The 14092-nt window shown below is 38.9% G+C and overlaps 1 protein-coding gene across 3 annotated transcripts in view; it reads left to right on the plus strand.

The window, feature by feature from the left end:
- Positions 1–14092, plus strand: part of ELP3 (elongator acetyltransferase complex subunit 3) — a 65514-nt gene that overhangs the window by 42878 nt on the left and 8544 nt on the right. For all 3 annotated transcript variants that reach the window (XM_045535548.1, XM_045535549.1, XM_045535550.1), the window contains 4 exons: positions 1415–1505; positions 2816–2881; positions 4518–4745; positions 5621–5702. In XM_045535548.1, the coding sequence (XP_045391504.1) occupies positions 1415–1505; positions 2816–2881; positions 4518–4745; positions 5621–5702 (467 nt within the window). The remainder of the gene's footprint in view (positions 1–1414; positions 1506–2815; positions 2882–4517; positions 4746–5620; positions 5703–14092) is intronic.

The raw sequence follows: 14092 nt of genomic DNA on the forward strand, positions 1-14092 counted from the left end.
AGATCTTCTTTACAATACAAGGTCAACTAGTAAATATAGAAGGAATGACAGAAGTAGATAATTACCATTTGGTGACACAGACAGGAATCATCAGTGGATGCAAGGCTGCTAGTTGGAGGTGTGATGAGGAGCAGGATGTTGGTGTGATATTGACACTGCTCCCCATGAAGTGTTACTCAAATGCAAAAGGGGAAACAGTGACTACAGTGGAGACCCCTGGCAGACACAGACTTGGCCAGAGCATGCCCCATGGTGGAACAGGGTCAGCGAAGCACAGCTCCTGGTGTGACTCACTGTGAGGACCACAGCGTCATTCAGTCGTATTTCTGCCAGGAACTCATGGCCTGAACCTAGTCCTAGAGCTTGGACTTGTCTTAGAGTTACAGTGTTTTAATGGAAACTGTGCTTGCTTCTAGAGCCTAATAGACTTATTGTATGTAGCTCTTAATGCTAATTGATTGGCTTTTGATACTTTTGCGGGAGGAATATCTCATTAGAATCAAGTGGATGAATTAGCTAATTGCATTTAACATTTGAAAGGATGAGTGAAAAGAGGAGGAAAGACTCAAGTTGATTCCAAAGCAGAATGAGAAGAAAAGATAATTGGCATATTCTTCACATCTCTCTTCTGCTCAACCAAATGTGAGACAAAACAAATTAGAGACTTGTCTTTGAATGGGAAGCAGATGTGCTGAGTATATTCTTAACTTCAGATTGTTTTTTTCAGCTGTTTTATCTTTAGATACAGATTTTTGTCTAGATGAGGGTGTTGGGGCTACTAAAATGGAACTCATAACTTCAACTTTTGATTGACATCTGCTTGATGCCAGGAAATAAATTTTATCTCTTCTAATCTTTAGGCAAGCTGCTATTCTTCTAATGTAGAGTCACTTTTAATTTAGATTTTTAGGAAACGAGGAAAAAAGATCTATTCTTTGAGACCAGTTGTTGCCTACACACCAGGCTTTTGAGCTTCCCGGTTAACTTGTCATTCAGCAACTGTGTGGGAAAGTGTCTGAAAGCTACCTCGTTAAACAAATTTTGTGAAAAACCATTTATTTCTTGTTTTATTTAGTGCAAATATCTCTTCAGCCAAAAATCCTTACTAATGATTATTGGGCATTTTGGCATTTGTTGTGCCCTTTGCAATCTTACATAAAGTGATTTCCATCAGGTATCTCTCACAAAAACCCTTGAGAGGTTGGTGAAAATCAATTTCATCAATGGGAAAACTGAAGTATGGGGAGGCTCTGAACCTTGCTTCCTGGTTGGGATAATCAGCCTCTGCTTTCCTGGTCTGCTTCAAAGTTTTTTTGCTTTTTTGTTTTTCTTTCTTTTTTAAAAAAAATATCCCTGCCTTCCTGCTATAGGGAATGATTTCTATTTTGCAATAGCTGATGTTTTTCTCCTGCAGAGATATTCCAATGCCCTTAGTCAGCTCAGGAGTAGAACATGGGAATCTGAGAGAGCTGGCTCTAGCAAGAATGAAAGACCTTGGGATACAGGTAAGACTAAATACGGCTGGCAGACCTTAGATGTTGAGGCTCCTGAAAATAAGCACACACCAATCTCTGCCTTTTAAAAAGCATCCCCAAAAAAAGAAAGAGAAAAGGCAGCAGCATCCAAGTGTTCATTAAGAACGTTTAACTGTAGTATTATACATTCCCATGCTAGCTACTTTATAGAACTACTATAGCTAAAGGACAATAGCTACATGTAATGGATTAATAATTACAGAGATTTATGATCCTTGTCCGCTATACAATTTTTGTTTACTAGAATTCATGGACTCTACATCAGGAAAGCATTATCTTGGGCTGGTTCTTAGGGCATGGAAATAACTTTATTTTTATAGAACTGAATAATGAGCTCTTATTTTTCCTCACTGAATGCTATATATATAGCAGTCCCTCCTAAATATACTATTAGTAGAATTGCTTACATGACATCATCAAATTGCCTAGCGTGATCTTTTCTCACTGAAAGAAAATGTTAGAATTCTGAAAAAAGAAGGTTATGGTTTGTTCTGTAGGGAAAATTATACCATATGACATGTAATTGAATAAGGATTTTGTCATTTGAAATGTCAGGTTAGGTAGCAGACACACTGGGTTGTGGGATAGAAGGCTCTCACAGGTGCCTGGTCTGTGCACTGTCACTGTCTCTGGGCAGTTTTGTGCCTCCTGGGGGTGTTCAAAGAGCCATTCCTGATTGTGTTTCAGACTGTGGAATGCATAGCTCTAGCTTCCTTCCTTCCTGCCTTCCTTCTTTCTGCTTACCTTTCTTTCTCCCTCCCAGCCTGTCTCCCACACTGCCCTTCTCTGCAAAAAAAAGAAAAAGAAAAAATAAAAAAAACAGCCATCTTCAACATGCATCTTTTTGACATTTCTAAAATGATACAAATACGGTGATGCGAAGAATGTTAACTGACAAAATGGCGAAGGTTTTAAAAGTGTAGGAATTTGCTTTTTTCTCTTCTATATACCTAGTTTTGGTTATATCCCTTGGGCAAAAGTATTTTTTAATTTTATGACTTAATGTTCTTTACCCCTAAGATGATATTAAATATTGGCTTCTTTTGAATTCTAAATTTATTTTAAAAGCAATACTGTACTGCTTCGTACATTTCCATTCTGCTTTCCCTGTTCTCAAATTTATTAAAGATGGTTTAATTTTTCAGTTCTATTCTTTTATCTCAATGTAAATGTTGTCCAAACTTAATTTTGAGCCCAGGGTTTGACAGAAGGATTTAAATAAAAATTGAATAAACTACCAATTTTATATTTGCCTTCCCCTACCCCCTATTTTTTGGCAGTGTCGAGATGTAAGAACCAGAGAGGTTGGAATCCAAGAAATTCATCACAAAGTGCGGCCATACCAGGTTAGTGTCTTCATTTTACAGAGGGTGGGTTCTGTCCTTAGATCTTTGCCAAGCCTGGACCTGCACCTTCTTACTGATGGGATCGAGCCCTAGACATGAATAACTAAGAGCAGAGGGTAGTTGAGAATTAGATACAGATGTCAAGCCAGGACAGCCAGCTATGAGGGTAGCGGAATTCTAGAAGAGCCTGGTTAGGAGAACCAAGTCTGAACCTCATTCTAGATAGCACTGTCCAGTGCAACTTTCTGCAATGTTGGAAATGTTCTCTGGTCTGAGCCATCCAATATGGTGGTGACTATTGAGCACTTGAAATGTGGCTTGTACAAATGAGAAGCTAAATTTTTAATTTTATTTAATTATAATTAATTCACATATAAATAGTCACTTGGGACTGGTGGCTACCTTCAGATAGAACATAGTATGATCTGTTTATCTTTCTGTGTGTAACTGTTAAACTAATGCCCATCATGATAATCAAATGAATCGATTGGTCCTTATCGACGGGTTCCACAAAAATTAAGTGTAATGTTTTAGGCATTCATTGTATGTAATGAATTAACTTCTCTCTTATACAGGGATAATATCTAGCTATTTGCCAAATCTGTGGGGTCTGATTCACGTGGAACCCCATTTGAGAAAGGCTGGAATAGATGATTTCTTTATTGATGTTTCTGTTCTCAGCATCATTGTTTAATTGACATTTTTCACATTTAGGACCTTTTGAGGGAAAAATTAGACCTAACACATTTTGCCAATTTCATATAGAGTCCAGTTATTTAGGAAGCAGTAAGCTGAGCAGGAATATAAGTGTCTGTCTGAATTGTTCATCTCATCTGGGTACCATCTGCCCATTTGTGGAGTATGTCTGGGTGTGACCATGTCCACATGCGTAGATTTCTCTGTATATGCATATTGTTACATATTGCTTATATTTAGGCAAAGCACAAGGGCCATTTGTACAATGAGTGGAAGAATCAAGAACCTGTGTAGATTGCTGCCACAAGAGCTTTCCCCAAAAGCTGCTCTCCAGTGACTGAATTTTCTTTAACATTTTTATCCCATAATTATGCATGCTATTTTAAGTGTCCTGTGGGATGCCATAAGTGACCAGTGTCACAGTTTCTCCCCAAAGGCAGGTTTCAGTGGAGGAGATAAAGACCAGAAAATGAAACCACTGAGCACCTGACAGTTTTGAGGCCACAAGGTGACCCTAAGGGCTACATATGTGACAAAATTTGTGATTTTACATTAGAAACTCTTTACGGATCCCTGTTCATGGCTCATCTTGAAAAAAAAAAAAAAGATAAAAAAAAGAAACTTCATGGAGAGTCAAAGATTTAAATACATGGACGCATTTACTGAGCTGGGTCTCTGTAAGAATCTCAAGGTTAATGAAGTTCAAATATTTGTGGAATTACATAATTGTTTTCCTTTTGTAATGGTCTATGAACAAGGCATGACCTTTATTTAATCTTGGTGCTACTTGAGAATAGACAAGTAAAAAGAAACACAGCCAGTGCTTATCCGTTCTTTATCCCTAACTGTGGATATTAGCCTAAATAGATACATACAATTACAAAAGTGAACTTGGTTCTTTAATTTTGAAAAATACTTTCTGTGGCTTTTTATTAAACAGGTTGAACTGGTAAGGCGAGATTACGTTGCAAATGGTGGCTGGGAAACGTTCTTGTCATATGAAGACCCGGATCAAGACATTCTGATCGGCCTCCTGCGATTACGAAAGTGTTCGGAGGAAACCTTCCGTTTCGAACTGGGCGGAGGGGTCTCCATAGTCCGAGAGCTGCATGTGTACGGAACCGTGGTCCCTGTGAGCAGTCGGGATCCTACTAAATTTCAGCATCAGGTATCCTGTCTTCCATTCCTGTTGGACTTACAACTAAGAAATTGCCCAAGTAGGAAAAGAGAAAAGGACAGAGTGAGGAGGGGAAAGAGAAGCATAGAACCAGAGGAGCCAGTGTTTCAGTTGTCCAGAGATGTTTGCCCTCCAGATTGCACCCTTTGGGGTATGAGGGGGGAAGAAGAAGGGATAAACCAAGATTCAGTCACGTGGAATATATCAGATTGAACCATATGGAATTGCTATTTTTGAAAGTCAGAGACAATCTAATACTGACAATTTCCTATGAGCCAACCTATTATGAAATCAAATTAGATAATGATATGAGAGCACTTATGAAATATTAGAACACTTTATAAATACAAGCTATATTATATATAGTGGAAACCTAATCCCTAAACAACCTAATAACTTTTTAAAATTTCAGGAAAAAGTGCTAAAACCACTAATGGTGGATATAGTGTAAGCCCCCAAGTTGATGATTTAAGAATCTTGCCTGGTTTCTAAACCCTTCTAGAAAGCGGAGGGGTGATAAATAAATGTTCACTGCCCAGACCTCCATCACCTGGAGATTGCTCAGAACTTACCTAAAAAGAGACAGAAGTTGAGAAGGACTTCCTCCCTTGCTGTGACTAGATTGTATCTTCCGCAGAATGCCTTTTTGTGGCTCTTGTTGGAAAGTTATACCTTTTTTAATTGTCTGCTGCAGTGTACTTTTGGTATAATTGAATGGTTTCTTTTTCATTACTCCCATAAATGGGCTTTTGTCACTCTGATTTTAACAGATTTGAACAGCTACTAAATTATAGCCTTCTTGTTTTATGGCCCCCTCTTAATGGACTTCCTTTCCTCTTATTCCCCCCCACCCCGCCCCCCTGCAGGGATTTGGCATGCTGCTGATGGAGGAGGCAGAAAGAATAGCCAGAGACGAACACGGATCTGGGAAAATAGCTGTTATATCAGGTAACTGGGGGAGGGCCAAGTTCATGATTTATTCAGTTTGAACTTGGTACTCTCTTACCCCTATTTATGGTTATTATGTTCAGAATAGGGCTGAGCTGGCTAATGAAGGATTTGTGCTCAAACAAGAAGAAAATTATGAAAGCAGTCTGGTCGGCTAGAGCTCTCCAAGCTGTCTGAGTTGGGCAAGACGATGATCCATACCCCCTCTTCTTCTTGTCACTGTGACGCTGGTCAGCACGTCAGCTCCTCTGTGTGCTTTGTGCCAGTTGCTCTGTCTGGGAAAGTGGAATTTGACGAGACAGATCCCAGAAAAATGTAAACCAATGTGGAGATTATCACTGTTGTTTAGAAAATCAAAACAGAACTTCAGTTGCCAGAACAGCTTTCAAAGGCAGAGTTCCTGCTCCTTCAGTTTTGTTCTGCATGACTTGGTTCCTGGGGAGCAGCTCTCCCCTCCTTGGGAGTGCAGTGAAGGAACAAGTTTTCCCCAGCCCTCTTAGGGTCCCTGGCTGGGTCTGAAAATCGAACTGACAAAGACAGATTGACAGGAGAAGGCACACAAATGTGTTTAAGTCTTTTGGGACTAGAGAGCCTTTATAAGGAAATGAAGACTCAAAGGAAATGGTTAGACCTGGGCATTTTTATACCAGCTTTGATGCATAGTGTAGTCACAGGAAAACATGAGTATGACAGCGCAAGAGTAATGCCAGGGAAACTGGGCAGGGCCTGTTCGTTCACATTCCGGCTTCAGAGATTTTCCCTCAGGTCTCACCTGAGAGTCCTCTGACCTGCATCAGGGGAGAAGGGTGGGGGAGTGTCATAGTGTCTCTCCTGGACCCGCTGTTTTCTCAGATTCCTTCACCCTAAAATCTCCAATAGCTGAGGCTGGGTTCCAAGTGTGTTCTGAGCCCCGCCAGGAGCTTCCCCATTCCCTGTCTAGGACATCACATAAGTGGGCATGAAAAGGAGACCGTGGTACAGTGTGCGTCGGTGGGACAAGAAATGAGGGAGGTACACTTTCACTTCTACTCTGCAGTAGTGTGTCCTTAAGAAAATTGCTATTCCCAGTAGGAAGCCAACAGGGCAAAGGCCGTGATCAAAATGTAGGTTATGTTTCCTCCAGCATTTTGTTTTTCCACTAGAGTACTGCATTCCTAAAGCTGAAGTACCCCTTCTGAGAAGATAATCTTTCTGAAAATGAAAGTTGAATTTAAAAAAATAAATAAATAAATAAGTTGTTGCCGATCAATAAGTCAATACCCATGCTCAGGTTTTAAAGATTATAATTATGAAAACGTAATGACCCAAGCTCACTTAATCATTTAGTCTGGTTCAAGTTTTTGGCATTATCCAGGCAGATTAATTAAGCCTTTTTTAACACTTCTAGCTTTATGTATTTTTCTCTGTTATCTGTAATCCCACAAAGAAAAGGTAACTGCATGGGGCTCACCTAACAGGCACTGATATCTGAAGTAACAAAATGTTTGCCTCTCCACCGTTTAGCCTGTGGTTGAGCACAAGTACCAGGAAAGGGCCAGACTGACTTGGAGTAATACACTGTGTCAGGCTGATAATATACGCAATTTCCATGTCCCTTTGGCCAGAGCACCATCAGGGTTTTCAGTGAAGTACTTCTGAAACTTTAATGTGCTCATGAATCACCTGGAAATCTTGTTAAAATGCAGATTCTGACTCCTTAGCTCTGAGCGGGGCCCAAGAGCCTACATGCTAGCCAGTTCCCCGGTGATACCTGTGCTGATTGTCTTCAGACCACACTTTGGGTGGCAGCAAGGCTTTAGTATTCTCTTCCCGATCATTAAAGTAATGATAACGTGCGGTGATCCTGGCAGTGCTGCACTCCCCAGGTCCGATGTACATGCACATGATTTTCTGGTGCCTGCAGGAACCTCATCAGTTTTAAAACTGAAGAGCGTCCGTATTCTGTCCCTGCTCTACATTATTCCATTTGCCTTCGTGACACCTACCTCTTTTTAGAGACGTTGCCTGCAGAGAGGGCCCAGAGGTCACACCCAATTGCTCAGCAGAGCCTCAGTTTCTGCTTTTTATGAGCCGGGTGTCTTTCTAAGTGGAAATCAGCATCTGTCCTCTTTCTGTCATATCTACCTTTCTAGCCCTTTGTCATAATTTAAATAATAGCTCACTTTCAGACCATCTGCATGTAGAATTTTTCAAATAACAAGAGACTTGCTCAGAGTAACAGGGAAGAACCTTTGCCCCGTCAGGCGGTGCAATAGCTACTGCAGTTCTAGCAGGGGGTGCTTTTGGCTAGTGGGTTTCTGCAGGAACAACCCTGGCGTGCCTTCTTGAAACGGAAATGAGTTGTTCAGGAAGAAGGACCTGGTGTTACTTCCTGTCACTCTGGCCTCATAGCCCCACCATTGCTTTCTGTAGGGGAAACCACATGGGCCTTGACTTTGACTCACGCTCTGGTCACCCTTCAAATGAAAAACCCAAGAACATTTGCTCTATAGGCAATGCATTATTTCTCCAGTTTAGTAATACATTATTGTTGTATTTAAGTTTTGGAATCAGACACCTTAGAAGTCCATTATTCAGAACTTCAAGGAGGGCAGATGTCAAGTGTTTATTATTATTAATGTTGTTTTTTCCCTTCCATGTTTGCTCCTTTTGCGTTTGGTCTTTCTGACTTGAATACAATGATATGTGTACATGTGTTTTAATTGGTTTTTATAAAAAGTGAAACAGTTATTCTCCATAAGTTGACCCTTAGAATGAAAATCTCTTTATGGTAGTGCTGGTGTTCCTGGGCTGCATTTCGTTAACAATGCTTCATTAGATGAGATGAGAAGAGACACTGACGTGGGAGGGCGGGGGGAGTGCAGGTGGCCAGGATTCCATTCCTGCTTTGCCACTAGTAGCTCTCCTGGTGATCCAGGATGATCTCACTTGATCTCCGTGGGCCTTTATTTCCTTATTAAAAAACAAGTGGTTTAGGTTATCTTTAACAGTTCTGACTCTAGAATTCTGCCCCTTAGTATCTTAACTTCTTTAGTTCTCAACACGACCAATTACGTTTTACTGATTGCATTTTAGGTAGAGCCTTTTCTGATGCCATATTAGGAGACCCTTCAGTTTCATCATTAATGATCTCAGTCTCATTGTAGAGTGTTTGGTGATGAAAATGATGATAAAGTTTCCCACAGGTAGTTAATTCTATCCATGATTTGTGAATGCATATTAACTTCAGTCACAACTGGTGATCCTTTGTGACCTAACCATCCTCCATTTTTTTCTGACCTTTCTTGCAAATCCATCCTTGTTCTGGGTCTGTAGGCTTTTGTATAAGTCATACACAGTGGCGGCCTAGATATTCCGTCCTGGCATCACTAGTAGCTTGAGTAAGGGAGAGACAGAATCATTTATCATCTTGGTTACTCCTACTGGAAGAGTAATGCATTTATGTAGAATTTTTAAAATTACATTCTGATTCATTATGACTTCCCTTTGTCTTGCCAGATTTTTTTCTGTAACTTGGATTTGTAATCTTTGATTCTGCCTCTAGACAATATTATTAAGTACATAGCAGATCTGATTTGAATCATTATCCTTCTTTTCCTTATTAATAAACAAATTATTTTTTATCTGTTACCTCAATATACTTTGTTTACAGATATACACTGTATTTTATAGCTGATTTTTTTAAAAGACTACTTTCTTGTTTATCAAAGTCAAATGAAACACTTTCTTTAAAAGAGAGGCTTTTAAGTTTATTCATTCTATTTTTTTCCAAAGTACATATAATTGTCTTAATAAACTGTTTTAAAGTTAACCATCAACTCTGCATGTGAAAATTAAAGCAAAAATGGAATGTTTAGCCTCATCAACTTCAAAATTACTGTGTACTGAGGGAGCAGAAAGAAGATGTGGCCCTGCCCTCCCGGAGTGTTCGCCTTGGGCTGGGCGACTCACTCAGTCTGCACCTCGTTTACCATGCTTAACTACAGAGGAAGATGAGTTTTCTCCCTACTTAGATTCCAGATTATTTCTCAACTCCAGATTAATTGCTTCAGAGTAAGAAAACATTCTTTTTCTGCATATAAAAATGCATAAGTTAGTATTATAAGAAGAACCAGTTTATAAAATAATGTGGAGGCAGAAAATAACAGCTAATTCCTGCTAAATATCTAAGCAATTCATTAGTCCCTATTAAGTCCAGGTGCTTTAGTACCTTTTAGCAATTTACCCAGATAGAAGCTATCAACACACATCTGTTTAAAGTTAACAAATTTTATTTAAAAACTATGTTTCTCTGCGTAGATGATCAGCATTCTTTCCTTTAAAAATATTAAGATGATGGAGTTTTTCTTTTCCCTCTCTTCTGATGTAAAGTGCAAGGAATTTATACCAGAGAGGCTAACCACAACATTTGCAATGCCATCACTAATAATCACCATGGAAACTGGAGATCTGATGTCACACTGCCCGTACCATTTCCAAAGGGCAAATATAACTGTTGATAGCTACTATTTAAAAAGCCATTTAACACCCCCAACAGAATGAATTTTTTCTTTTGGCAATTTTGGCTAAGTATCAGATCCAATCATGTTACTGTCTCAGTTTGCCAAGCTAATTGCTATGCAGCAAGACGAACAACTATTCCCCAAGCTCCCCTGACTACCTTCGTCATAAGCAGTATTCTATTTGTGTTCTTTCGAGCAGAAAATTAATATGGCCATTGGCCAAGACTTGTACAAGGCTGATAGATCACACAATGATGGTGAGAAATGAGGAAAATTTCTGAATGGTTAATGATAGAAATCACTGAAGTCAGGGACTGATAGCCATTTTGTTTAAATCTATTAAAAAGCCAAAGAAGAAGGAAGGGAGGAAGAATTTAAATATAGGGTAGTTAAACAAGTCACAAAAAGATGAGATCATTCTTAATCATGATGCTCCGAGCTGTATCTATCGTTCCTACTGGTCAGAAAATTAGTGTGTGTGTTACTTATATCATCGATATGGCTTCCTAGGACTGAAATTAATGGTCTTGTACCCCAGAACAATAGATTAATAAAATCATAGGTGGGCAGAAAATAGTATTTGTTTTGTTTCATTAAACTACAAATGGCTGAGATTTACTTACTGCACCCCAGAAACTCACCTGTATTCCAGGCTACTACGCATCACCCTGGTTTTCAGGTGAAGGTTGTTTTATTCTTTGCATTATAATCTAATTGAAAAGGGTACATTTGTAACTAGGTCTGATAATGGACTCCTAATCCTTACCAAAATGCCTAGAAAAGCTTTCTTCCTTATGTCATATCTATTTGCTGATGGACACAGGAAGCCTGCCAAATGCAAACCAGTTTGTGGCACGTGTGCGTGTGTTAATATAGGACTTATCAGAATGGAAGGGGAAAGATTGTTTGCCCTTTTGTACTTTCTGCTTCAGTCCTTTATAAAAATTTATCTTTTTAATACATTATCCCCTAAATGTCCTCTAATTAAATGCACACTTTCTATATTCTGTATATTCTTCTGTTCCATTTTGGTATTCTAACAAGGATCGTACATGTTTCTTTTTTTGGTGCATGTTCCAATGGGATTTATCATTGTTACAATCTTTTTTAAAGATAATAGATGCAACATATGGTATTGCTTTGCTGTAAGAACTCTACTAATTTCAGCAGCATTATTAATCAGACTTGCCTTGATAACATAGAATACTACTTTGCTAGATAACGAATTAGCTAGATGTTTGCTAATTGGTGTCTCTGTTGCAGTTGGCCCGTGGAGGCATTGCTGCCTAGCTCCTCTCCGGAATCTTTATTCCACGGCTTGCCATTTACTCATGTGTAGGTTCATCAGGTACCAGTTTGTAACGCCAGAATATCTATGTTAGTTATCTGTGTTAGTAATACCCCAAAACTTAGTGGCTGAAACAACAATCATGTATTATCTCACAGTTTCTGTAGATCAGGAATCTGAGAGTGACTTAGCTGGGTGCCTGTGGCTCCAGGCCTCACAAGGCTGCAGTCAAGGTGTCAGCCAGGGCTATAATCATCTCAAGACTCAGTTGGAGCTGAAGGATCCACTTCCAAGTTCACTGTGCAGTTCCTGGCAGGCTTCAGTTCCTCACTGAGCCACATGAGCCTCTCCAGAGGTCTGCTTGCTGCCCCCAGTGGGAGTGGTCAGAGAGGGAGCCCTTTGAGATGGAAGTCATCGTCTTTTTGTAACCTAACCTCAGGACCGAGTAAATGAGTCTAGCTCACTGTCAAGGGGAAGGAATTACAGCTGCTCCAGGAACACGGGTTGCCATCCTGCAGCTGTGTAGACTACACTGTAAGTTACCCATGGTAGCTTCTATGTAGATTCTCTATACTGCCTTTTAAGTTACGTGCTTTTATTCTTTGCTCCATACTTTGTTATTATCTTGCTATAGCTTTTTCAAAACATACAGAAGAACCTTTAGACTGCTTGGTTAGCAGACTCTGCTCAGGTATTCTCTGTATGTCCAAGGTGATGGAGAATAACATATTAATGTACTATATTAATGACTTGTAATAACCAACTACTTTGAAGAGCTAACATTCTGCAGATAATCTTTACTTATTAAAGCTTTGTAAGATTTTCTTTTTTTTTTTAACAGAACAGGAAAAAAATTCTCTCAATGATTGAGGGTCGTTGAGTTCATTGATTCATGATTTCAAACATTCAAAATAAAAACCTTTCCCCAGCTTTCTTTCAGTGTGCATTGTTGAGGAGTAAAATATTGCCATCCTACCAGGAGATCAATGAGATATAATAAAGTCTCATTTCAATAGCAAATGAGTGAAACTAATGAATGTATTTCCTTGTATTAACACTGGTAAGCATGTATCCAGCACTCAAATAGTTGATTAATTGAACCCAAACGTAATTAAAACAGTTTCTTTAATTAGTTTTTTTTCACTGATTTTATTAAACAATCATGAATCATCATCTCAGTCTTTTGTATCTAATCCAAAAAAATTAGATTTAAGTTTCAAAGAATTTAACATATTTTCTCTTTTCAAGCTTGACTGCGAGAGTGTGACATGGACTCAATTTTAATTTAGTTCAATAACACATTTCTGGCAATGTGTCCTAACAAGTAAGTTTCAAAGAACAGGAATGCCCTCCAGATAGCTAATTCATTTTCCTGCTTCAGACATGAAAATGTCTAAATTATTAAGGCAGAGTTTTTCTTTCCTTGAAGAATTCCAGGAGATAGAACTCTTCAATTTCCAGGCTCTTAGTACATACTGAGTAAATAACTTGATCAACTAAACTTCCTTCATTATTTCTTGCTTTATTAAATGACATTCATAATTCCATGTTCTTTCTTTGTTCAGTTGGAGTCACAACCCAGGTTATCTTGATTGTTTTTCCATGGACGTGAAGAATTGATTCAGTTCCCCATTTAAACAAGTATTCACATAGTTGAGATTAAGTGATCTTCCTTCTTTTCTTTTTCATTTTAAAAGTTTACTGTAAACTGTACCAAATAGGAAAGTTCAGTAAATGTTAAACAATGAATTGTTCCATCAAGGCCTATATCTCTTAGTTTGTTGCGGCTGCTGTAACAAATACCTTAGTCTGGGTAACTCATAAACGAAAAATTTATTTCTTACAGTTCTGGAGGCCTCATGACCTAATCACCTCCTAAAGGCCCTGCCTCTTAATACTGTTGCGTTGGGGATTAAGTTTCAACATAGGAATTTGGGGGGAACACACAGATTCAGACTATGGCACCCTGTAATCCCCACTCACGTCAAGAACATAACCAGCACCCAAAAAGTACCCTCCCAGTCGTAATCCACTATTCCCCTCTTGCTTCCCCCCCACCCCACCCCCCCCGGCATCCTGACTTTTGGTATTTTCTTCCTTATTTTTCTTTATCTTTTACTACCTAATTATGCATCCCTTAACTATATAGTTTAGCTTTATTATTTTTGTTGTCCTGGCTATTTTAGTTCAACATTATTGTGAGATTGAGTCACACTTTGTGTCACTATGGTTCATTCATTTTCACTAATACATAGGATTCCACTATGCAGATATCTCATAATTTATCTGTGTTAACTCTTGTTGGAAATTTGGGTAGTCTCTAGTTTAGGCTTATGAACATTCTTGGGTATATATTTTGGCACACATAAGCACATATTTCTGTGGAACATATACCTGGGACTGGAATTACTGGGTTAAAGGGAGTGCATATGTTTAGCTAGAAGATTCTGCCAAGTGATTTTCTAAAATGCTTCTACCAATTTTCACTCTCACCAGGAATGTATGAGTTTCAAATTGTTCCAATCTGGTGAGTGTGTAGTGGCATTTCTTTGTGGTTTCAATTTTCATTTCCTGTTGACTGAAGTTGACTAACCTTTTCA

Source organism: Lemur catta, chromosome 22 (genome assembly GCF_020740605.2).
Source record: "Lemur catta isolate mLemCat1 chromosome 22, mLemCat1.pri, whole genome shotgun sequence".
Taxonomy (NCBI): Eukaryota; Metazoa; Chordata; class Mammalia; order Primates; family Lemuridae; genus Lemur; species Lemur catta.